The sequence below is a fragment of the Mucor mucedo genome (assembly GCF_025094135.1).
Source record: "Mucor mucedo strain NRRL 3635 chromosome Unknown EV154scaffold_127, whole genome shotgun sequence".
In the NCBI taxonomy this organism is placed as follows: domain Eukaryota; kingdom Fungi; phylum Mucoromycota; class Mucoromycetes; order Mucorales; family Mucoraceae; genus Mucor; species Mucor mucedo.
In genome coordinates, this window is record NW_026252411.1 from 63,115 (window position 1) to 86,313 (window position 23,199).

Here is a 23,199-nt window from a genome sequence, read left to right on the forward strand (position 1 = left end):
AAAAATAATGATTAACATTGAGTGAGCTGGGAGGGGCTGTAAGTCCTGACCTACACAGTACATAAAGCATTGAGTGAAAAAATAATGATTAGCATTGAGTCATCTGGGAGGGGCTGTAAGTCCCGACCTACACAGTACATAAAACATTGAGTGAAAAAAATAATGATTAACATTGAGTGAGCTGGGAGGGGCTGTAAGTCCTGACCTACACAGTACATAAAACATTGAGTGAAAAAATAATGATTAGCATTGAGCGAGCTTGGAGGGGCTGTAAGTCCCAACCTACACAGTACATAAAACATTGTGTGAAAAAAATAATGATTAGCATTGAGTGATCTGGGAGGGGCTGTAAGTCCCAACCTACACAGTACATAAAACATTGAGTGAAAAAATAATGATTAACATTGAGTGAGCTGGGAGGGGCTGTAAGTCCCGACCTACACAGTACATAAAACATTGAGTGAAAAAAATAATGATTAACATTGAGTGAGCTGGGAGGGGCTGTAAGTCCTGACCTACACAGTACATAAAGCATGGAGTGAAAAAATAATGATTAGCATTGAGTCATCTGGGAGGGGCTGTAAGTCCCGACCTACACAGTACATAAAACATTGAGTGAAAAAAATAATGATTAACATTGAGTGAGCTGGGAGGGGCTGTAAGTCCTGACCTACACAGTACATAAAACATTGAGTGAAAAAAATAATGATTAGCATTGAGTTAGCTGGGAGGGGCTGTAAGTCCCAACCTACACAGTACATAAAACATTGAGTGAAAAAAATAATGATTAGCATTCAGTTAGCTGGGAGGGGCTGTAAGTCCCAACCTACACAATACATAAAACATTGAGTGAAAAAAATAATAATTAGCATTGAGTGAGCAGGGAGGGGCTGTAAGTCCCAACCTACACAGTACATAAAACATTGTGTGAAAAAATAATGATTAGCATTGAGTGATCTGGGAGGGGCTGTAAGTCCCGACCTACACAGTACATAAAACATTGAGTGAAAAAAATAATGATTAGCATTGAGTTAGCTGGGAGGGGCTGTAAGTCCCAACCTACACAGTACATAAAACATTGAGTGAAAAAAATAATGATTAGCATTCAGTTAGCTGGGAGGGGCTGTAAGTCCCAACCTACACAATACATAAAACATTGAGTGAAAAAAATAATAATTAGCATTGAGTGAGCAGGGAGGGGCTGTAAGTCCCAACCTACACAGTACATAAAACATTGAGTGAAAAAATAATGATTAGCATTGAGTGAGTTGGGAGGGGCTGTAAGTCCCGACCAAGCCCAAACTCTTTCTTTTGCACCAATTGTCTGATCATACCCGTTTTCACGCACGGTCAACTTTATGTTGCTTTATCACGGGTCCGTAACCCTGCTAATCTCAAAGTAATCTTACTGAAAGAGCAGTCATTTTCAACACTCACAGACAACGTTGTATTTACTGAAGTACTAACTCGAACACAAAATTAAACATAAAATATTCATTATCAATAAAATCTATTTTTGTCCCATTTATAAACATTGAGTGGCGTCGGTGGCCCGCTGCAGGCGCGAGATCGCCCCCAGCAGGAACGTAGGTTATTTTTACCGTAGCGAAGCGAAGGTCAAAAAATTACCGAAGTGGGCTGGGGCCGCGATCTCGTACTAGTTAATAATTCATCACCTTTAATTTATACGGTATTTAACCATTTGCATGTCTATAATCTAATACCAATGATTATTATTCTGTACTTTCAAAGGTATACATGAAATAGTCACTCAGTCATTCCTTACTTTTTTCATGCTTTATGCTCTCCTACTTTTTTTTTTTTTTTTGGAAGAAGCCTCTGTTGCAGACATAATAGCTGTTGATCGACGAGTTTAGAGAGACATTATTTTAATGTTAAAGTCCGTTAATTTTTTACGGATATGCCTAATTGCTCCCTAATTCTAAGAGCGATTTATAAATTTTCTGCTTTATAAATGAAATGCACAGCTTAAAAAAAGGGTAGCCTAATTTAGTATTGTAAACCACAGTTTTTTTTATACATGGTCATCTTTTACTTTTAACGCCCAATGACTTCTTCAAAGGTCCAAAGTAAAAAGTCAGCAGAACGCGTGCTTGTTACACTAAATGTTGCCAATGCATATATGTATTTTTCCTGAACAGTGTACCTCAAACAAGGGCAACTTTCTTTTTTGTAGCAGTTGATAAAGTGTGGAATACTAATTTAAGAAGGTACAGGTTAACAGGGAATAATTTCTTGTCGATTTGCACATAAAAATAAAAATAAAAAAAAGAACAAGAGGAAATTCTAAAAAAAGTGAACAATTGGATGATAAACTACATCTAGTTTAGCATATAGAGATAAACAGAACACGTAATCAACTTGTTTAGAATTCAATCATGTGAGAGTTGGAAAGAATGGGTTAAAGATGGAGTTAAATTAAAATACTGAAGGTGGACAACCCGAGAATACCACAACAATGAAATGGGGTCCCCATAGAAACCCAGGATATCTGGGAGTGATATTTTAATATGGATAAATTCATGTTACAAAAAAAAGCACTTTCTTTATTATGACTCATCACATATTGATTGTTCTGGAAGAGGAACTTCTTTGATGACACCCGATGAAGGATCAATTTCAACTATTTTACAAACTCTTGCCGAATACACTTTTGAAGAAATAAAGGATGGGAATAATTGATATTTCAGTACGCCTCTTATGGTAAGTTCGTAAGGGTACCTAATTAATAAAGACCTGTAATATTTAAGCTGATCAATAAATGCCCCTGATTTATCTGGTGTCAGCAGTATCAATATCACGTAGTCTTTCTTACCATCTTTCGTTTCCAGTCATATCTCCTCCTGTTTCACCTGGGTTCTTTATTTGGATTTGGCTTGTTGAATTACTGGTCTTTGAGCGGAAATAAAATGCCGACTTGAATGTAAGAGGATCAACGAGTCGATTCACAGTCCCAATGTACTCTAAAATAAATCATGTATAAACATACAAGCACGAATTGTCAAATGTGTATTCACTTGCCTTGTCTTGTATTCGCACTAGTAGTAATATCACGAGTTTCGGTTTCATTGCCCATGACTACCGATATGGGAACATAATGACTTGCAGCAAAGACACTAAAAGCAGAATGTGACATTTGTATGTTCCAATTATTTGAATTTCTGGATAAAAATGACGTAGACTTCAAAAGTAAGCATCACTTTTTTTTTTTGGTGTGTCGGATGATATGTAACTTACTTGGCTCTAACATGGATATCGAATATCAGTTGCTTCTGAGTTGCTAGCACATTACTTATAGATGTGACCTCCACAAACTCTAAAGGACTAGCCAAAACCATAACGGCAACCAATGTACACAAAACAAATAAAATACCTATGCACGTACACCAGCAAGGTTTATTATTTATAAAATACCGTGTCTTTAACCTCGATGATGATGAATAATACAACAGTGGCGCATTTTCTTCGTCCTCTTCCCCACTTGAAGAATAACGATAATGTGGCTGATAATGCCCAAGGTGTTTATTCGAAATATTCTTCTTTTCATACTTGGAGGACATGGAATCGAGATAAAAAGACTTGACTCCTCTAGCTGGTAATTCCGAAACAGTTGAACGTAAACCAGGTCTGCGAAACTTTTGATGATGGTGATCTGAAAAGTAGCTGTGGTCCTGATCATTTTTACAACTGGCTATTTTTATTTTTTTTTGTTTATTAAATATGATGAACTTTTTTTTTTTTTTTTAGTGCAAGTAAAAAGTACCTGATGTTTCAAATGAATTAATGGCTGGCGGTGATAATAATGCTGGGTACAAACCTCCTCCTCCATTTGCGGTATTGTAAACATATCCGTCATCCAACGAATCTATTTTATTACATAACGTTATTTGCATTGATCTTGAAAGATAACAAGATTACACACCCTACCATCAAAATCAGATACAGCCTCACTCAGGTTTCGAGCAAATATTTCGGTTGGAGTAGACAGATTCTTTTTTTTAACCTGTCTCTTTTTTCGAATTGTAGAGGTAGATTTGGTGGAATGTATACTTTTGGCATCACTCTATATTATAATAGTAATTAATATTTGAAACCCTACTATATATATAAATAAAAAAAAAAAAAAAGAGATGAATTCATTTAAACGAACCTGTGACCCTCCTTTTTTACTATTAGCAATTATGCTATTGCTGATGCTATTTTCACCGTGAAATAAGACGGGCTCAATAATCATTTTTGAGTTTTTGGATAAAAGCATCGAGTTTTCAAGTCTCTCCAATGTTGGGAATCTGGATGTATCTGAACTATGAACTGGGTATAATTTGGGTCGATTCATGGATGGCCTATTTTTAAAAGGCTTGGAAAAGGAACGGGGAGTTGGTTCTTCACCATTGCTCATGTCGGAAACATCGCAATGATCTTGTTCAGGTACAATACAGGCTGTCATTTGTAATGTTTTTTTTTAAAAAAAAAGTTAAAAGGAAAAAGAAGGGGTGAAAAAAAAAAAGAACGAATTGGGTTTACAGATACCAATATATATACCGTTACTGCATTAATTCTACTCATAAGCTTAATTTAGGAAGACCCAAAGTTTGATCGGACTATCAATTAAACTTAAAAACTATGGGGTTTCCCTCCCACTACCATTGCTGAGGTGGCAATACTACTTTTTTGTCAGTCAAATATATTATTGTATACAGGTTCCAAGTTTGGATAAAATAAAAGGGAATATATATGTAAACGAGAATTACACACGATTTATGTCGTCTGGATGTTGAGTACAAAGAAAGCTGTTTACTTTGAATAAAGAATATCTCGATCGCTTATAATAACAAACTCTTAGATGTGCTAATCCTTTAATGTGATTTGTTGTTCATATTCATGTGGCTGAGAGAAAGTTGCTCCCCCTTCATGGTTTTAACTTTCAGCGGCATTTTATTGATCTAATATAAATGTTCCTGTCCTTGACCAAACCCTCCTTATTTTTCCTTGCGTCAAATGTCGATGCTCTTCTACTATCGTGAACCCAATAAATATCAAGCGTGGGAAATCATCATATACTTTTATTTTACATATTTAGACACTACATGCACGTTTTGATTAACTGATTTTACTTTTTAATGAGTTAGCAGCTCTTTTTTGGGCTGGTTGCACTTTATTAAAAAAGGTACACAATCTGTGATTTAAAGGGATCAAACACAATAAACATGTGGTGGCTAATGTATTTAATACATCATCATAAGAAGTAGTAGTTTCCAAAAGAATAGGATGCAGCTATATAACATCAGTTACATTTTAGAGTCTAAGCAGAAAGAAGGTGTATTTGTTTGTACCACAGGTGACTTTTTTTTTTTTTTTTTCATAGGATTACTTTTGTTCCAGTTGTCGGGGTCCAGTGACGTACAGAGGTTACGTCTATCACAAGCAAAACAAAATTTTCGAATGCTTCTTCTAAAAGATCTTGTACCTGTTCACTTTTAAACCAACCATGTTCATCGATACTGTCGATTTGGAGTGCTTGTTTCTTTTCAATTGTCATGTCCTTTCTCATGTTGGCACCGAATTGATAAAAATGGCGTAATCTTTCTGCTTGCCAGTTAAACGTGTTTGTTGTCGAACCTGACTCTTGCTGTTTGAGGAACATTTGCAAACCTAGACTTTTTTGGTCATATTTACCAGCTGTCTCTACTTGGTCAAAATGACTATTTAAATGTTCCAACTTTGTTTCAACGTAATTCTTTTCGACAATGTTGACTTTGCCACGAATTCGGAACTGCTCCATTGTGCCATTCATGTACCTAACAGTTCATTTTTTTTTTTTTTTTTTTTTCTTCAGTCAGCCGCTTCATTTCTGCTTCCCAAAAAAGAGGGTGTTTACCAGTTGATCTCGGTATTGGGGTTCGCTTGAATCTCTTTTATCTTATCTGAGCGCTTGTCTGTAATGACAACAAGCAAGTCGCTATGCCAGCCAAAGTTTTCTGCATGATTTTCTCCAGCAAACCCTCGGGTAACAACCGTTCTAACAGCTGGAGTATTATCGCGTCTAACAGTAGCCATGGCAGCGTAAGTTGCCGAAGGTCCCACCTTTTCAATGTTATCCTTCAACGAAGATTGCAGTATTGACTTCCAATTGTTCATTTACGCAAAGAGCAAAAGGAGCTTTTTTTTTTTTTTTTTTTTTTTTTATAAAAAAAGAAAGTCCCGATGTATTTATTAAAATATTATATTATGCGACACCAGGTCTTCTTTATCTTCTCATGGAGCCACTACGGCCGTGTTGATATAAATTATCCAATTCTGATTCGAGATGTTTAATATGAGCATGTTGGCTCTCTAAATCCTTATTCAAACGATTTCTCTCCTGAATAAGTTGTTGTTCCCATTGACGAAATCTAGATTCTTCGTCTCTGACCTTTTCAGTAAATGATTTCCGAAGCTCTTCTTCCTTTTCACGAAGCTTGGGATTTTCGACTTTTTTTGTTCTAGGTACTCTTCATGTGAGTAATTTATACAGTTGAGATAAACAGGGTACTTACTTTGGCTCACCGAATTTGCGATTAGCCATTTGTTGTTGACGGTAATGCTCATAATGCATTTCTTCGGTGCTTGAAATCAAATCAAGCATATGCGTACGAATTAACAAGTTTCGAAGCTTCTTAAAGTCACAGTGATCATCATTTTCAACCTCAGCAACACCCCAACTGTATTCACGGCCTCGTACTTGCTTGCCGTCAATGTTGATTATTTCAGTTGAGCCGATCACAGCATAAGGCGAGGCATCAACAATGTTCTGATTGCGGGCTGTGGTATCTTCGTCGTCGCTGTCCACAGCACATGCATAAACACTAATGTTGTATTGCTGAATAACCTCACGAACCTAATTTAGTAAACTTAGCATTACACACACGATCACACTACATGAAGAATTTACTTGCATTTTCTTTAAATTTGGCTAAATCTTTGGGTGTCAGAGTGTCAGCTTTGGCTATAACTGGAATCAAATTGACTCGAGAGCCCAGACGTTTCATGACTTCAATGTCTAATGGTTTTAAACTTCAAAGAAAAGAAGAAAAAAAAAGGTGAGTACAATAAGAACTCGTTTTTTTTTTTCTTTACTAAGCAGTAGGTTTGTACCTGTGTCCAGTTGGCCGAATAAAGTAAAGACAAGCATGTACACGCATATCTATCTTTCCATGGCGGGTAGGCTGCTGCTCTTGTCTCATATAGTTTTCATGTTGATCATCAATAAAGTCTACAATGGGTATCCAGCTATCTCTGTTGTTGACATAGTCACCGAAGCCGGGCGTATCAATGATTGACAACTTAATTTTGAAAAGCTTCTCTTCCAACTCTTATGCGTGGTATGGTTAGCATGTACCTTTTTTTTTTTTTCTATGTAAATATGTTTTGTTACCTGCTTTTGTTACTTCGATTTCCACTGTTTTATCCAATTGCTTGGCAAATCGCTTTTCAGGCAACCTGGAATCTTTGATGGTGGTAGCAAAAAGAGTATTTATGAAGGTGGTTTTACCCAAACCAGATTCACCTAAAAAAATTAATTTTATTTTAGCGCTCATGCTTTTTTTTTTTTTTTTTTCGACCCCGAGATGAATGACATTACCACACACCATTAAGGTGTAATGAGCACCTTTCTTGGAAATAATTTTATGCTTTTGGTTAGGCAAGTGTGCTATACCAACACCAGAAGGAGAAGTACTTGACATCATTTTTTTGTTTTTCGTAAAAAAAAAAAGTAAAAGAAGAAAAGGGAAAAAAGGAGCACAAAATATTTATTAAGTAACAAAAAAAAAAAAAAAAAAAATTGATGCAAAAGGACACACACACACTGATATTCACTGCTCAGCCCATTGACACAAATTGTTCTGCATCACCTAATACTAATCGAATTTTTTCTTTAAGAGCATCTATAGCAATCATTTTTCTTTCAAGAATATCGTCCAGATTACCCAAGTAATCAATAAATTCATTCGACATTTGGAGCTTATTATCTGTTGTTAAGCCTAGTGATACGTTGGTTAAATACCGCGTTTCCTTTTTAGAACATTCATTGGTAGTACGAATTTCATTTCTGTGTTGGGCAAGAAAATCTTCAATAATATCGGTATGAAACGTATGCTGTTGTGATATGGGTGGCGGTGTGATGGGTGGAGAGGACTGTTGCTCAATAATGGGAAAATCTGTGTCCAGTAAAAAGTGGTCCTCAATTATATTAGAAGGAAAGTCTTCATCATCCAAAAATAAGTCTTGGTCTAGTTCATCATCTTCTGAAGAAGATAGGCAAGAAGACGAAGAAGATTGACTATCGCTATTTATACTGGGACTGATGTTGATGGGCGGTTGTAATTGCTGTTGTTGTTGTTGCTGTTGTTGATCAATATTGGTCACAGTTCCATTTTTAAGTTCTTTAACGCGATCTGCATATCTTAATGTGTTTAGCGTGTGTTCACTGTTAGATTGATTTGGTGACACAGTCGCAATCATACAGGTACGAGAATTTCCGACAAATGAATCCTTCAAGACTTGTGTGAGTTTACTTTGTCGAAATGGCGTATGCCGTTTATCTTGATCTAAGGCTCTGATGCATTCTTTTAAGGCTAGCAAACTCTTGTTTATTTCAGCACCCTCCATTCTTGTTTTCAGATCAGTCTCTCCTCTATCAGCACCTCTTTCGCTTCCGGCTAGATCAATAAAGCTTAGTTTTCCAATAGGTGGGATCAAGCTCGACTTTTTTTTATTGGAAGTCGGCTTAAGTAAGACTTGTAAGATTGCATGGGAACGAGAAGAATCCGAATTTGCACCAGTACTTCCTAAAAAAAAAAAAAAAAGTTAGTAACCAAGGGAAAAGAATACATGCAACCTAAAAAAAAAAAAAAAAAAAAAAAAAAAGGAAGCCATACCTGTACTTCTAACTTGATTACCGTATTCGAATACTTGCATCAAATCAGAAACATTTTTAATCAAATATTCTTTTAATCCAACAATGACAACATTTTGTTTTCCATCCTCTCGAGCAAAAAGCTTCTTTCGACTTGCCAATAAATCATAAAGTTGGCCTTGATAAATTTCGTAAAATCCAATCCATGCACACAAATGCTGGTATTCGGGCAATTGCAACATGTTAAAAATATCTTTTGCAGCTAATATATACAGACCATGCTTGGGATCCATCATGGTGTATGTTTTACCGGATCCCGTTTGACCATATGCAAAACAAGTAGCTTTGCCCCCATTAAAAATGTATTTTACCAATGGTTGAGCCGTTCTTTCGTAAATCTACAAGTAATAAATAAATACACCACATTTATATTTATGTTACACATACATACATAGTCATTTGTGTTTTCTATGTCGAATACATCATCAAAGTTAAAAGTGTGTTGTTCAATGTACTTTGTTAAATCCACCTTGACTCTAAAAAAAGAAAAAGAAAAAAAAAAGAAGAAAGGATTTAGTAGGAAGGAATTTTACAAAATGCTAAAGAGAAAAAATAAGCTTTACTTTGGTTCATTCACATGCACAGTTCTGACACTAGCAGCAGGCGTGATATCCTTTTCACATTTTTCTATTTCCTTTTTTGAAAGCGGTCTTTTTCTAACACAAACACGAATTTTTTGATTTAGATCGCTCTGTGCTACAGCTTTCTTTGATTGTTTCATAGCAGGAACACCATATGCATTATGAAATCCATTATTTTTTACTATTTCCCTATCATCGTCTTCCACCTCTTCTAATTCCTGTTGCTGCTTACGAATAAAAACAGGTAATTGCTGTCTTTTTGCAGTGAATGGGGATTTGCAAGTACCACTAGAGATTCTAGGTGAAGAGACACTGGTAGAAATGGAAGGTATCTCTCTCGATGGGCTCTTCTTTACATATGAAATACTAGAAAGCCCAATCATGTTGTTTTTCAATTTACGTTGCTGTTGTTGGGGTTTCAATGCAGAAAATGATAACATGGTAGACGATTCTGTGATTCCACTAGTGGGATAAGGGTTGGGTGAAGAAGGCACGTTGAGGTCTTGTTGACGGAGTGTTTGAACAAGCTAAACTCAAATAAGTAACATAAGAGGGCGTCATAGCATCTACTTTTTGGCTTACTTGGAATAGTCTCTTTCTATCTTGAATAGAATTTATACCTAGACTACCATAATCTTGCATAGATATCTAAATTTACAAATATTGATTGGTATGTGAACAATTTTACATAAAAGGGGTGAAAGGGATAAATCTATTGGTTACCCCTCTTGTAAATATTTTTATTTTGGTACCTGTACTAGAGTATCCAACTGTGATATTCCATAGGATAAAAAGCTATATGTACAATCAATACCATTCGTTACTGTCGCACAATTTATGATTATACCTATTGTAATACTTTCAAAAAAAAAAAAAAAAAGATAAATTTTCGTTATTTTAAACGTGTGTTACACGATCCCATCTCTTACTTGGTCAAGTTCTGATTTTTTTAGGGTTTCCAATAATGAATTGTCCATATGTTGTTTGAATTTATAAAAGAAAAAATAAAGAAGAAAGAAAAGAGATAATAAAAAAATTAAGGTACAAAAAATGATATAAAAAGGAAGGGGGGGGGGGGGATGTGGCACTTCATGCATTAGAAAAGCATACCAAAAAAAAAAAAAAAAGTACCTCGGACATGGTAAAATGTCGGGTATTTGCACATTTGTTTGTTTTAAGTTGGGAATTGCTTGCGTCAGATATATCTCTTGTGGTGCATATCCTGCATAATTAGTTTATTGAAATTATATGTGAGCACATAAAGGAATCATTGCTACACCAAAAAAAAAAAAAAAAAACTACTTTGACATGTGTAATATTCTTGAATCGCCGAATATAATTTTATCTCAAATGAGTTTATGTGAGTCATTGTTAGCATATAAAAAAAAAAAATCAATGGCTTGGACTGCTTTGTTTGCTTAATCATAAATACCTATTTTCCTTTGCAGATTTTATTTTTCTTTCCTGTTTCTATCAATTTTTTATTTTAAAAACTTATTACATCCATGATGGAAGATCTTCGTATTACTGGCTACAACGCCCTTTTAACTCCTGCTTTCTTACAAGAGGAATTCCCTACTGTAAGTCTGGATATCCAAAGATTAACCTGACTTTTTCATGCTCATCTAATTTTTTTCTTTCTTTTTGACAGTCTGAAAAATCTCAAAAGACATCCACCACTGCTCGTGATCAGTGTTCTCAAATTCTTCAAGGTAAAGACGATCGTCTTATTGTCATTGTCGGTCCCTGTTCTATTCATGACACTGAAGCTGCCAAGGTTTATTGTAAGTAATACCTCATATTCTCAGCTGTAAGTCATTTTATTTATTTAACTTCGTTTATATTTCTTTAAAAAAATCAGGTCAAAAATTATTAAAGGTCAAAGAGAAACATGAGGGTGAGCTGGTCATTATTATGCGTTCTTACTTTGAGAAGCCCAGAACCACTGTCGGCTGGAAGGGTTTGATTAACGATCCCGATATCAACAACAGGTAAGATTATAAATAGTGTTTGGGAGATTGCTTTGTCTAGGTCACGTATTTATCTTTTTATTTTACTTTTGACAGTTACGATATTAATAAGGGTCTCCGCGTCGGCCGTAAGCTTCTCTGTGATCTTACTGATATGGGTATGCCAGTTGCTGTTGAATTGCTTGATACCATCTCTCCTCAATATCTTGCTGATCTTATGTCTTGGGGTGCTATCGGTGCTCGTACTACTGAATCTCAACTCCATCGTGAATTAGCTTCTGGTGTCTCCTTCCCTGTTGGTTTCAAGAATGGTACCGATGGTAATGTTCGTGTTGCTATCGACGGTATCGGATCTGCCTCTGCTCCTCATCATTTCTTGGGTGTCACCAAGAATGGTACTGTCAGTATCACACATACCACTGGTAACTCTGATTGTCATGTCATCTTACGTGGTTCCAACCACGGCCCTAACTACACCAAGGAACATGTTGACGCTGCTAGAGCTGCCTGTGAGAAGGCTGGATTAAGAGCAAATATCATGATTGATTGTTCTCATGGTAACTCCTCTAAAGACCACCGCAACCAACCCAAGGTCTCCAAGGATTTAGCACAACAAATCGCTGCTGGTGATGATGCCCTTGTTGGTGTTATGATTGAGTCTAATATCAACGAAGGTAAGCAAAGTGTTCCCGAGGCTGGTCCTGCTGCATTGAAATACGGTGTCTCCATTACCGATGCTTGTGTCGATTTCGCATGCACAGAAGATATGTTGGATGAATTGGCTGACGCTATTAAGACAAGACGTGCTCTCAGACATTAATTATAATTTTGAAAAAAAAAAAAAGTATAATCAATCATCATCGAAGCATCATCTTGTAGTAATATTCATTTCCCCAAACAAACCAAAAAAGAAACCTCTTCTATACATAGTCTCTCTCTTCAAAATCAATTAAAATATTAGAATTTTTTTATTTATTTATTAAAAAAACCATTTTTTTTTTTTTCGCTATCTTTATTATCAAAACGATCTTTTTTAAGTCCCTCTTTAACATATGTGTTACACAACGGTTCTGTCTTTGACAGATGGCTCCTGTCTATACGCGCAAATTCAGAATTACATTTTAAATACTTTATAAGATGTAGACACCAAATATCAACTATTTTTTTATCGGAGGCATACACGAAACTGTCTGGGGAATGTCTGTAGTAGTATAAAGAAGAATGTATGTTCATCTGAACATAGTTTTTCTTTTCTAATAAGGGTTGGTATAAACTGAATTTAAAAATACCGCGCAAAGTCATTCCGAATAAATCTACAAAAATTCAGTCCGACAACTAAAGTTCTCTTTTTAATTTAAAGGGGTCAGAGGCTCATTACTGTAAACGTAGTTTCAAAACATTGCAGATATGAGAAGAGCAACCATTGAAACATACATTTATCCTAAAAGATGTTGTCACTATCAGCAATGGACCTTACTTCCCTTACTGAGCAGAAAGCAATTGTATTTTTTAAAACTTTAAAACATCGTTGATTTAGATCTTGAAGGACGAGGTATTTAAAAAGAAATGCATGTAACAAACAAAGCTATGGATAGTGTGGAAGTTGAGTTTCTCATATTCTAAACGTAAATACCGGGTCTCTTAGGGACAGCCAGGGTGCGCGTAGTCGTAATATTGGATTATGATACTTTAATAGACACCTAGAGGTCAATATAACTTTTCGTCTTGAACTAAATATAAATTTATTACAAGCAAAGTATGTTAAATCAGTATGTGTGTGTTATAGCTTACTTTCAGCTTCTCATCTAGCTTTTGACTTAATATTCCTGCGTAAGATTAAGATCAAACGAGCTCAAAGGCGAAAGAGTGATGATAGAATTGTCAAAATAAGAATAAATCGTTTAATACGCATTTATTCGTAATTGTTACATTGTTTTTGATTGTGTGTCCTTGTTCCCAGGTCTACAGAACATCCAAATCACAAATCTTACTTGCACTTTGGCTGTTCCTAAGAAAAGCGTTTTTTTTTTATACCTAGCTTTATTATTATCTACGGCCCTTTTGTTTCTACGTACTTTTTTATGCGCCTGTTTTTTTGGACTATGAATACGCCTGTTTTCTAGTATGTGAAGGCTCAAACATATGGGTGATTAAATATACAATTAAATCATCCTGATGTATACGAAGGCTTTTTTATCAGTCTACAAATAAAAACCATTCAAATATTTTTTCCTTCCCTTCTTCTCTTCATTTTTTCATTTTTATTCTTATGCTGTATAACACCATTTTTTTGAAGATATTGAATATTGGGAAAAGGGTAGACTCCCATTTTTTATTATCACAGCTAAGGCTAGACTTCTCTACATAATGAAGATTTTTCCATTACCCTTTGTAGGCAATGTAAGCCTGTATCTTACAGTACCAACTACGGTGGGTCAGAATATAGAGTAGTAAGCCGTCTCTAGATATCCGCTGATGGATCCAAAATATGTAAGAAAAGAATGGATCACGCGAATCTAAAAATTAAGTAGAAAAATTTACAAAAATACGTAGCATCATCAAGTAGAACCTGTGTAAAACAATTATCGTGTGTTGCTATTTTAAAGCATTCATAACTTTTTGAGTCTTACACACCTTTAGCTTCCAGAATAGATTAACTACACTGGTGAACTGAGCCTCAAACTTATAAGAATATGCAGTTGGGAGTGTTTTGCATGGAGAACAAATTAAAATAAACCAAAAGTGATACTGTTAGAACTTGGATACCACTTTATTATGGACGAGAAAAATAAATTAATTAAAAAACGTATTCAAAATGTATTGATGGTCTATGAGAAAAAACTATGGATATTTATATATAGAACTGGGATAGTTCCAGGGAGAATATTAAGCGCCTTATTGGATCATGATGTAATAACCTGGTGATAGTAAATAAGCAACATGTATTTAAATTTAGCCCTTCCATACTGAGTAGAAAATTTTTAGTCAGATAGATCAGCAGTTATAACAAAATGACAAGAGTCATATTTGTGCTCAGTATCTATTGATATTCCATAGTCCAGGCCCATTCGATTGTATTGCTTTTTGCAGAATAAATACTTACTCGCCACAGGGTTGTGCCCTGTGTACAGACTTCAACGGTAGGATGAGAACAAGCGGGGTGATGTGTGATTCATGATTAACTTTTATATTTATTATCCATCCTTAATGTGATGTGACAATCAACTTTATTATTATATCTATGATATCCTCAACAGTACATCCCTCACAGATTGCGGAGTAACCACACATACAATCTTAATTTCCGGCTGCTAATGGAATATTTTATCAAACTGTATTAAGAATTATGAAAGAGAGGTATCATTTACTTGTCTTTTACACCAAATAAAACTGTCAGGATTCCTAAATTTATTTTATGTTAAAGCCAGCTGCAATTGCCGGGCGGTTAGGATGTGGAGCTTTGTTCCTGACATTAATTGCTCTTTAAAGCGTTGTTTCAATATCCTGGGTTTCACCGTTTACTTTATAATGCAAAACCGTATCCTGTGGAAGACTTAAAACAACGGGACAGTCTTTTCAAAGTTTAGCTTTTAAAGAGGTCTTTGACAATAACCTTGTCAGTAATCATTGCTGCTTGCCTTTGACATTTAAAACTAATTTCTGGGCATTTTGCCATGTTTTGGGTTTGAAAATTTTCAGGCTGGCTTTTGAACAAGTAGCACAAAATACGTAGTCAAACTGGACTTTGGCTCAAGAGCATTATAATAAATAAGCATACTGTTTGAGCATTTCAAATTGTCAGCCCTTTTTTGGCAGCATCTGGTGTAGGAATTTTTGGCGGAAGTATCATCCAATGACTGCCCCGGATCTATTACGCCATTTGATGACGTCAAAATGTTTTTTATAAAGCTGTTTATTTTCCCACCTAACTACGCCCTTTTTCTTTTCTTTTCTTTATGCACAGTTTCGAGTAAAGCTGCTGTTGGGTGATTCTGGCATGTACGTCTTGCTCGTGGGTGTACCTGCTCTACCTCTACCTACCGTCTAGGCTCTAGGCAGGCGTGGCTATCTTCTGGTTTTTTACACGGTAATGCTTTTAAAAACTGTTGTTGTCTTAATGTCAACAGGCTAATTTTTTTTTCTTTTTCATGTAGCTTGTACGAGGTAGTTTGTGTAGGTTTATGGAGTCGAATATTTGGCATACTCTTGTACCGCGACAGAGATGCAGACGGTGTTTTCAACAAACATTCGCGTAAATACTAGACATTACAGAGCTGACATGGCGAGTGAGAGATCGAAAGGACACCGTGAAACCGCTAGTACGGACCTTCTTGTGAATCCTAGTTTATCCTCTCATAGTTGGGCGACCTTATCTACGAAAAGGTGTGACATACTTTTTTTGACCACTTTCCAACGATTGTGTCCGTTTTATAACTGTCAACTAAAGCATAAAAAACGGGTGAGTGCAGACAGAGACTGACTTCCACGCAGTTGCACTTGGGCAATTTTCTTTTTACTGGAAATTGGCGAACAGGTCTCTAAACTTTTATCTTTTCTAAAATAAAGCTTTCTTTTTTTTTTTTTTTTGTCTTCAAAAAACTTGCCACGCCTTTATAAGACTACACTGTATCAATGTTGAATCTTTTTGTAAAATAGAGATTTGGTTACGAAAGTATGTGTGTGAGCAAATCGTTGTTTCGTCATCTACCACATCTTTGAAAGTCACTGATAATCACAAAGAGCCGCCCTTGAGAACTTGTAGTAGCCCATTATCTCCATTATTAAGATCAGACTTGCCTCTTGATATCAAGCAGGAGTTTTTGGATCGCATTCGTGATGCAACTATTTCTGCATTTCATGTCGTCTGCATGCGATTTATTATTTTGACGTATAAGATTTATCATTCGCAAGTACAGCCAAGCAGCATTTCCGCTACAAGGCCTATCTCACAAGTAAAGGTTTTCAAGCACGAGGCTTAATTAGTACGCGTCTGGTACAATTCAAGACACAGTAGCATCGTTTATTAGATCTGTCGAAAACTAGAGGTCAGAGACTGGAAAGATCAAAGATATACGATGCTTGTTCAAGAGCCACAAATGTATACTGGTATTTAAAAAGGCTACTTTTGTGATCGACAGAAATAACAATACTTCACTCGAAATCAAAAAAGGTCCTTTGGCTTCTGATATATTGACAAAAGTATATCATGTAGAATGTTCAGAAATCTGTCTTCCTCCTCCGTTAGATCATAGTTTATTTTCAAGCACGTCAAGCTCTCGTCAGCTCCTGCAACTTTTCAATTTCGAAACAGAAACTAGGATAAATAATCGTAGCAGGCATGGCGGATGCACCTTAGTTTTTCTTTTAATTTTCTTTGGAATAAGATAGATCTTAATTTTAACTCGCTGTTTTTTCTTTTTATCATTTTATTCCATTTTCCAAATCCCTATAGCATATATCACTCAGTAATGATAATAAAAAAAAACTTGATTTGGCGTTCTATCATGTGCTTTTGTTTACTTTTCGTTTAAGGAAAAGTATCAATCTTCACGTCTTGTCAAGTCACAGAAAGTCACTTCATTTTTCTCCTATTTCTCTTTTTTTCCCCCAATTCTCTTATGCTTAGCATATGATGCGGTAATCGCTAACTATTTCGGTAGGGTTATCGTATAATTTTTGGAACTGGGCTGAAAGTTCTAATCCACTTCCTGCTTTCGGGCGTGTTGAAACAGGCGGGCGGCTTCCCATTGGATCAGCAAATACGAATACCAGTGGATCAGCAAATATGAAACGAGTGCATCAGCAAGTACAAAACGAGCGCATCAGCAAGAACGAAACGAGCGCATCAGCAAGTACGAAACGAGCGCATCAGCATTTACGATTACGAGTGGATCAGCAATTTTCAACTAATGGGCAGTTTCTCCAGTGTGACAGCATCGGGAAGTGTTGAATGATTAGACTTTTGGCCCTATTTAATTTTTAAATTTAATGAAAATGAAAAGCAAATAATACTGTGACCTTTCTTTATATATATATATATATATACTCATGCATGAGTTGTCTGCAAAAAAAAAAAAACAATTATTTTCTTGTTTTCTAACTGTAAATGTCTTTCTGATGGGACTGACTCATTTGATAAAAAGCTTTTTATGAAAAGACAAAAAGTCTCACTTGTGCCCCTTGCATTTGGCTTATTTTCTGACATGGACTGCACAAGAATTCCTTCAATTACATTAAGCAACTATGTAACGCTATCAACTACCCTCACAAGAAACGGTTGAGAATAAAGCGATTTGCTTAAAGAAAGTCTTGAGAAAACTAACTACAAACACATTTGTACTTTGACCACTTTCATTTTTGTGGTGTATATAAGAGAGAGAAAAAGTTACCGGTAACTTTTTTTTTCAATTGTAAACATTTCTTTATATACAGTTGTTCCGATGCCAAAGGGCGAGTAACTTTTTTTTATGGTTACCGGTAACTTTTCTTTCTTGTAGCATAAATTTATTGTATCGTCACTGATAAGCGACTTAATTTTTTATAGCACAAGGATGCTTAATTCGTATAAATTTAGACTATGATACCATTAAGTCTTTCATCATACTCATTAATAAATCCCAGAATGCAAGTGCAAAGTTAATAAATTTAATAAGACACTGTCCCAGAAACCATTCTTTTTTTTTAGAGGTGACCTGGCTGGTAAAGCGAATGAAGATTAAAGAGAGTACCAGGAAGGCGTTACTATTCAAAATCTGAGCAAACATCTTTCAATCATACGGCACAATACGTCTACAAATATATATATATATATATATATATATATATATATGAAAGGGGCCTATTTTTTCATTGATGTTGAGGTTATATAGTTTAAACGAGAGCCATGCTGCAAGGTAGCAAGCCGAGAAATTTATAAATTATAAGTAAAACTTAGAAGAACACATTAAGTTTATTTATGATGCATTGCTTAATTTCCTTCAGACAGCCAAATATGGGAATCTGAAAGTGTTCTGTATCATATCGAGTGAAACAGTTATGATAACAGTATGCGCTACAGCCATGTCAGTATGACTGGAGCTTCCTAAAATTGTAGAGAATTGAATAAGTTAGAACACCGGACAAAAATCAAGATGTTGAGATGTATGTTGTTACTTATCTTTGGTAGTAGTAACAGTAGTATACTAGTACCGGGAAAGACCTAAATGAATTGAGTCAGTAACGAAATGGAATTTAGAATAACTTGTGCCAATATAAATACTTTCCAATATATAAAAGAGAGGAGGATAGCCCAAAGGATCACAACATCCAGCATTGAACACCGCAGGCAAGTAGTCGCTACTGTCAAAGCCCCTTCCTTCCTGAATGGGAAGCGTATCTAGCCAAGAGTAATCACAAAGTGTATCTACCACAAACCACTACGGTAGGCAACTACTATGAAAAGAGATTGGCAGATAATGCATAGCATCCACGATGCCCGCCAGGAACCCACCTCGACCTGTACCTCCTAACAAAGAGTGCAATCCTCAACATGTTGATGATCCCGTCATATCACCCTTGCTCACCCTCACGACCCAGCAAGATAGAATGAATAACCCTGGCGAGTCTTGTCGACCTGTCTTTTTTTTATATTTTGGACCGAGATGACACTTGTGCAAGCAGCTTCGGGGTATATGTCTGAACACGACTGTACAAAAGGAGGCGAACTGGTGGTGGCTTACTACAGCTGTTTATGGCGAGGCCTAAAGAAGCAACCAGCCAAAGTAGGGATTTTATTCTGTGGCAACCTCTATTGTCATTAAGATGCCCTTTTTTCATCCTGTAGATAACCCTCTTCTTTCCAACCGTCATAGAATATTAGATGGATTGGGTGGTAAAGAAGAGAATTAGCTACAAGATAAAAAAAGGGGAATATAACACCAATAGACGATACCACAGAACAAAACCCGTTCGTCTGTGACCAGCCGCTCCCAGTCGGCCTCGCCATAAACAGATGTAGTAAGCAACCACCAGTTCGCCTCTTTTTGTACAGAACGTGTTCATGTATGGGGGTCAGCCGCCTGCTTACGCGTCATCCCAGTCCTTTTTTTTTTCAGAGGGAAGACGTTGTTTGACCCACCGTTTCGGGTTTATAAACTTACCGGGAAGTGGGGGTACAGAGAGAGACAAGAGCGACAGAGGACCTATAAAAAATTAAATATGAGTTTCAATGTTTTTTTTTCTTTTTAATTGAGATTACTTACAGGACTACAACATGTCTTGGAAAGCACCCAATGCAGTCGATACAAGCCCAGGAGGGTTGACGACAGGTATACGTGCACGCCATACATTACCTACTCCCTTTCCATAGGACCATTTAATAGCAGTAAGGGATCACCACCGATCGACATTACAACCCAGTAGACACACGGCATTTGTGCAAAAGAGTACCCCTTAGTGAGCTTTCATCGCGGCAATGCTATTACTGAACATCATGTTAATAATAAAAAAAGAAAAGAGGAGAAAGAGTGAGAAAAAATCAGTAGTGCGTAGCTACCAGACTTTGACTGCTGACAGGCTCACGCGCAACAAGATAAGATTACCGTGAGAGCTTTGATTACATGATCAAATTCAGACATTTGTACTACTTTGATTTTTAAGCAAAAAAAAAAAAAAAAAAAAAAAAAAGAGTAGAAATCTTACAATGAACACTTCACATGCCACTGTATACAACATAACTTACACTAAAAATACTGCAAGTATGAAATTCTGGGAGTTACAGAAACTATGCTGATCGTGTTAATTATCTCTGTAAAATTTTTATTTTCGCCAAACTAGAATATTGTGGAAAGTTCCACCAGCTGAAAGTGACATCAATTACACAAGCTGTCACTAAAAAGTCTCAATTACATTTACGTGGCCTACAAAAATGATCTTGAGAGGGTTTTATGTTGGTGAGTGTAATAAAACCTTGACAACTAAGAACTGGAATGTAGTAATCATGATTCTTATTTTTTGTAACATTGAGTTCATTCCTACTTGTTCTCCGTATGCCTTTTTTTTTTGTTTTGTTTTTCTTGCTCACTACACTTGCCAATTAAGCATGGTTTTCAAACACACCTTCTCGAGTTGGGTAGTTTTTTTTTTAGGATCTTAGTTTGATTCTCTGTTTATTTTATTTTTTTGTTAATTATGCATCTTTTCAGTGTTACAAATGCAGTGATTGGCGAAAAAAAAACTTGTTCAAGATACGAGTCTTACCTGACAATTAGAAACAACGATGTAGATTTTTTGAAAAAAAAATATCATCCCTACGAATTTGTGTGGATATGCAATTAGTGACTCAATCACGGCCTTACTTCAAGCTGATCAGGCTCTTCTGTCAATAATGTTGACTTTCACGTAATGAATTATAGGTGATGGTGTACACTGAGTGGTAGTCACATAAAGAACAAGCACACAAGATGAGAAGTTTTAGCTTACGTGCTACATATACTCTTGTCCATTCTTTCGCCTTACAGTAACGGTGCCTAGACTTTTGGCTTCTTTTTTAATATCTTTTTTTTTTATGCATATATTTTTTTTCTTTTGAATTTCTGCCAGTCAGTGTAAACCAGCATACTTGGGTAAAGAAAAAAAAAAAGGATGATATGGCACGTCAGTGGATGTATACTTTAAAGTCTGGTTCTCAATTTAAAAACATGATTTAAACATTCCCACAGAAAATACTTACACACTTGAAACAGTTCATCCTATCAATCGCCATCTATCTTTTTTGTTAAGCGAGTTTTTGTTTTGCATGGAGAACAAAATTACAAATAAACCAAAAGTGATACTGTTAGAACTTGGATACCACTTTATTATGGACGAAAAAATATAATTAAAAAACGTATAAGAAAAATCTATTGATGGTCTTAGAAGAACTGGGATAGTTCTAGGGAGAATATTAAGCGCCTTATTGGATCATGATGTAATAATCTGGTGATAGTAAATAATCAACATGTCTTTAAATTTAGCCCTTCCATACTGAGTATATAAGTATTATTTAGAGGGATCAACAATTATAACATCAAATGACAAGAGTAATATGTGTGCTCAGGATCTAATAATATTCTATAGTCCAGGCCCATTCGATTGTATTGCTTTTGCAGAATAAATATTTACTCGCCACAGGGTTGTACCCTGTGTACAGACTTCAACGGTAGGATGAGAACAAGCGGGGTAATGTGTGATTCATGATTAACTTTATTATTATATCTATGATATCCTCAACAGGGAGGACTACGCTATCGACTCTGTTCAAAACATACAGCTCCTTATCAACCAAACCGAAGGACCAAAGTCTTAAGCGAGTCTGTGCAGCATGAATGAAAAAGACTTGAGCTTTTTTAAAGACTTCGATGTCAGCATGAATGCACTTATAGGCAATTGTATGGAGCATTGCTAACAATCCGTAAGTCGCTTTCACCTGATCATTGGTCTCTCGCGGGACATCAACTAAACCGAACGGGCAGGTTGTTTCCCGTAGACATAATTCTAATTTTGAGCTGTTGTCAAAAATAACTCCATCGGCGTAGTATGACACTCGTCAAGCGACACGGCCTTTTTTAAAGAATTTAAGTAAATTGATCTAAAAAATGAAATCTTAAGATAACCTACCAAAGATTCAAACGATGATGGATAAAATGAAACTTTTGAATCACATCATCAATGGGTGTTTGTATCAATTCATTTGTCTTTAGTTGAAGCTCTTTCGGATAAAACTTTCTGCTTTGCTTATTTCCAACATGATGACCTAGAATTATGATACCCAAATACTCCAAACTAGTAAAGGTACATCAGTCTCCTTCAAAAGATGTAAAAATACTTTATCATACCTGTATTCATGTACATCTTCATCGTTGTTATCTTCCGTCAGCATGGTGTGTAAAGTATCACTCCAGATGGACCAGACATTTTCACTTGTAGGCTCTGTTTCTGCGAAGGATGCGGGCGAAGAAGGCGTATTTGTGGAGATAGCAGATTGATCGGGGCGTTGTAGACTCTAGTATCAGCAAAAATATTTTAGATTTATATTTTATTTAAAATGTTCTCGTGTATACTTTACAGACAATGTATTATCCATCGAATCTGAAGAAACTGTATGATACAGCTGTAGCTGTTTGTGTGAAATGAGAATGGTAGCACACATACTATCCTTTTCCATCCAATACAATTCAGCGCTGGAGTCTTTTAAGCATTTTAGTCCATCATGCAACAAACGTGAGACAAACACCTTGACCTCATCTTTTAAATTTTTAACGTCGAGAATATCTTTCAGCTGTTTTTCAGCTTCTACTTTGGCCGTTTCAGGTGTGTTACAATTCAACAGAAGAAGTAAATCCTTACTGTTGAAGGTTTGGTATGAATGATGTTGCTTTAGATACCCCAGAACCGATGGACTTGAATCTTTTTGTAATCTTTTGCTACTTGATGGCTCCGAATCGTCTGCAGGAATAAAAAAACCAAAAAGACGTGCGTACTCTTTTAACGGAAATGTTAGACCTCCTTATTTTTTTCAACCGTATTTCTTTTTATACCTTACAGCAATTCTTGCTAAGACCAGAAGGCCAGTATGATCACAACTATTTACAGCGCAATCACAGCCATTCACGGTTCTTGAGTTCCAAAAACTCAAGAACCCTGCCAAGGAGGT

General features: G+C 36.0%; 8 protein-coding genes across 8 annotated transcripts; 2 read left to right on the forward strand and 6 right to left on the reverse strand.

Moving 5' to 3' along the window:
• Window positions 1–2,433: 2,433 nt before the first annotated feature.
• EV154DRAFT_524046 (uncharacterized protein) lies at window positions 2,434–4,538 on the reverse strand. The gene is made up of 7 exons (XM_051603170.1): window positions 4,172–4,538; window positions 3,949–4,084; window positions 3,785–3,886; window positions 3,259–3,712; window positions 3,043–3,182; window positions 2,837–2,984; window positions 2,434–2,757 (listed from the first exon to the last, which is right to left on the reverse strand). The coding sequence occupies exons 1-7, from the start codon at window positions 4,466–4,468 to the stop codon at window positions 2,571–2,573; spliced, it is 1,464 nt and encodes a 487-aa protein (XP_051452973.1). The 5' UTR covers window positions 4,469–4,538; the 3' UTR covers window positions 2,434–2,570.
• Window positions 4,539–5,007: 469 nt separating this feature from the next.
• Window positions 5,008–6,188, reverse strand: EV154DRAFT_46219 (pyridoxamine 5'-phosphate oxidase-domain-containing protein). Its single transcript, XM_051597580.1, has 3 exons — window positions 5,900–6,188; window positions 5,355–5,819; window positions 5,008–5,295 (listed from the first exon to the last, which is right to left on the reverse strand). Exons 1-2 carry the CDS (start codon window positions 6,157–6,159, stop codon window positions 5,381–5,383), a joined length of 699 nt encoding a protein of 232 aa, XP_051452974.1. The 5' UTR covers window positions 6,160–6,188; the 3' UTR covers window positions 5,008–5,295; window positions 5,355–5,380.
• An 80-nt stretch (window positions 6,189–6,268) lies between these two features.
• EV154DRAFT_540111 (putative septin) lies at window positions 6,269–7,745 on the reverse strand (the record flags this gene model as incomplete). Its single annotated transcript, XM_051604399.1, has 6 exons — window positions 6,269–6,512; window positions 6,558–6,898; window positions 6,957–7,074; window positions 7,156–7,372; window positions 7,436–7,567; window positions 7,643–7,745. 6 exons carry the CDS (start codon window positions 7,743–7,745, stop codon window positions 6,269–6,271), a joined length of 1,155 nt encoding a protein of 384 aa, XP_051452975.1.
• On the reverse strand, window positions 7,643–10,568 carry EV154DRAFT_606300 (P-loop containing nucleoside triphosphate hydrolase protein). The gene is made up of 8 exons (XM_051607528.1): window positions 10,488–10,568; window positions 10,406–10,416; window positions 10,311–10,353; window positions 10,141–10,206; window positions 9,541–10,085; window positions 9,369–9,453; window positions 8,940–9,315; window positions 7,643–8,849 (listed from the first exon to the last, which is right to left on the reverse strand). The coding sequence occupies exons 1-8, from the start codon at window positions 10,533–10,535 to the stop codon at window positions 7,882–7,884; spliced, it is 2,142 nt and encodes a 713-aa protein (XP_051452976.1). The 5' UTR covers window positions 10,536–10,568; the 3' UTR covers window positions 7,643–7,881.
• A 436-nt stretch (window positions 10,569–11,004) lies between these two features.
• On the forward strand, window positions 11,005–12,540 carry EV154DRAFT_471800 (3-deoxy-7-phosphoheptulonate synthase). Its single transcript, XM_051597884.1, has 4 exons — window positions 11,005–11,138; window positions 11,210–11,342; window positions 11,420–11,549; window positions 11,625–12,540. Exons 1-4 carry the CDS (start codon window positions 11,064–11,066, stop codon window positions 12,346–12,348), a joined length of 1,062 nt encoding a protein of 353 aa, XP_051452977.1. The 5' UTR covers window positions 11,005–11,063; the 3' UTR covers window positions 12,349–12,540.
• Window positions 12,541–15,750: 3,210 nt separating this feature from the next.
• Window positions 15,751–17,905, forward strand: EV154DRAFT_575738 (uncharacterized protein; the record flags this gene model as incomplete). The annotated part of the gene is made up of 5 exons (XM_051606461.1): window positions 15,751–15,847; window positions 16,185–16,480; window positions 16,556–16,634; window positions 16,699–16,857; window positions 17,189–17,905. The coding sequence occupies 5 exons, from the start codon at window positions 15,751–15,753 to the stop codon at window positions 17,476–17,478; spliced, it is 921 nt and encodes a 306-aa protein (XP_051452978.1). The 3' UTR covers window positions 17,479–17,905.
• Window positions 17,906–21,457: 3,552 nt separating this feature from the next.
• Window positions 21,458–22,183, reverse strand: EV154DRAFT_46429 (uncharacterized protein). The gene is made up of 2 exons (XM_051597661.1): window positions 22,164–22,183; window positions 21,458–22,106 (listed from the first exon to the last, which is right to left on the reverse strand). The coding sequence occupies exon 2, from the start codon at window positions 21,943–21,945 to the stop codon at window positions 21,700–21,702; it is 246 nt and encodes an 81-aa protein (XP_051452979.1). The 5' UTR covers window positions 21,946–22,106; window positions 22,164–22,183; the 3' UTR covers window positions 21,458–21,699.
• Window positions 21,664–23,030, reverse strand: EV154DRAFT_450794 (uncharacterized protein). Its single transcript, XM_051597222.1, has 4 exons — window positions 22,612–23,030; window positions 22,382–22,548; window positions 22,164–22,328; window positions 21,664–22,106 (listed from the first exon to the last, which is right to left on the reverse strand). The coding sequence occupies exons 1-4, from the start codon at window positions 22,708–22,710 to the stop codon at window positions 22,058–22,060; spliced, it is 480 nt and encodes a 159-aa protein (XP_051452980.1). The 5' UTR covers window positions 22,711–23,030; the 3' UTR covers window positions 21,664–22,057.
• Between the last annotated feature and the right edge of the window lie 169 nt (window positions 23,031–23,199).

What these genes read in the sequence shown, in the direction of transcription:
- EV154DRAFT_46429 (XM_051597661.1), bottom strand. Translation starts at nt 21,945, where the DNA reads ATGCTCCATACAATTGCCTATAAGTGCATTCATGCTGACATCGAAGTC.
- EV154DRAFT_46219 (XM_051597580.1), bottom strand. Translation starts at nt 6,159, where the DNA reads ATGAACAATTGGAAGTCAATACTGCAATCTTCGTTGAAGGATAACATT. An exon ending in CCCAATACCGAGATCAACTG is followed by an intron (nt 5,820 to 5,899) that starts GTAAACACCCTC and finishes ATGAACTGTTAG; the next exon opens with GTACATGAATGGCACAATGG.
- EV154DRAFT_524046 (XM_051603170.1), bottom strand. Translation starts at nt 4,468, where the DNA reads ATGACAGCCTGTATTGTACCTGAACAAGATCATTGCGATGTTTCCGAC. An exon ending in GGCTGTATCTGATTTTGATG is followed by an intron (nt 3,887 to 3,948) that starts GTAGGGTGTGTA and finishes GTAATAAAATAG; the next exon opens with ATTCGTTGGATGACGGATAT. An exon ending in GATATCCATGTTAGAGCCAA is followed by an intron (nt 3,183 to 3,258) that starts GTAAGTTACATA and finishes ATTTTTATCCAG; the next exon opens with AAATTCAAATAATTGGAACA.
- EV154DRAFT_450794 (XM_051597222.1), bottom strand. Translation starts at nt 22,710, where the DNA reads ATGGAAAAGGATAGTATGTGTGCTACCATTCTCATTTCACACAAACAG. An exon ending in CGATGGATAATACATTGTCT is followed by an intron (nt 22,549 to 22,611) that starts GTAAAGTATACA and finishes TGCTGATACTAG; the next exon opens with AGTCTACAACGCCCCGATCA. An exon ending in GAAGATGTACATGAATACAG is followed by an intron (nt 22,329 to 22,381) that starts GTATGATAAAGT and finishes TACCTTTACTAG; the next exon opens with TTTGGAGTATTTGGGTATCA.
- EV154DRAFT_471800 (XM_051597884.1), top strand. Translation starts at nt 11,064, where the DNA reads ATGATGGAAGATCTTCGTATTACTGGCTACAACGCCCTTTTAACTCCT. An exon ending in TACAAGAGGAATTCCCTACT is followed by an intron (nt 11,139 to 11,209) that starts GTAAGTCTGGAT and finishes TCTTTTTGACAG; the next exon opens with TCTGAAAAATCTCAAAAGAC. An exon ending in TGAAGCTGCCAAGGTTTATT is followed by an intron (nt 11,343 to 11,419) that starts GTAAGTAATACC and finishes TAAAAAAATCAG; the next exon opens with GTCAAAAATTATTAAAGGTC.
- EV154DRAFT_606300 (XM_051607528.1), bottom strand. Translation starts at nt 10,535, where the DNA reads ATGGACAATTCATTATTGGAAACCCTAAAAAAATCAGAACTTGACCAA. An exon ending in GTGCATGTGAATGAACCAAA is followed by an intron (nt 9,454 to 9,540) that starts GTAAAGCTTATT and finishes TTCTTTTTTTAG; the next exon opens with AGTCAAGGTGGATTTAACAA. An exon ending in TAGAAAACACAAATGACTAT is followed by an intron (nt 9,316 to 9,368) that starts GTATGTATGTGT and finishes TATTACTTGTAG; the next exon opens with ATTTACGAAAGAACGGCTCA.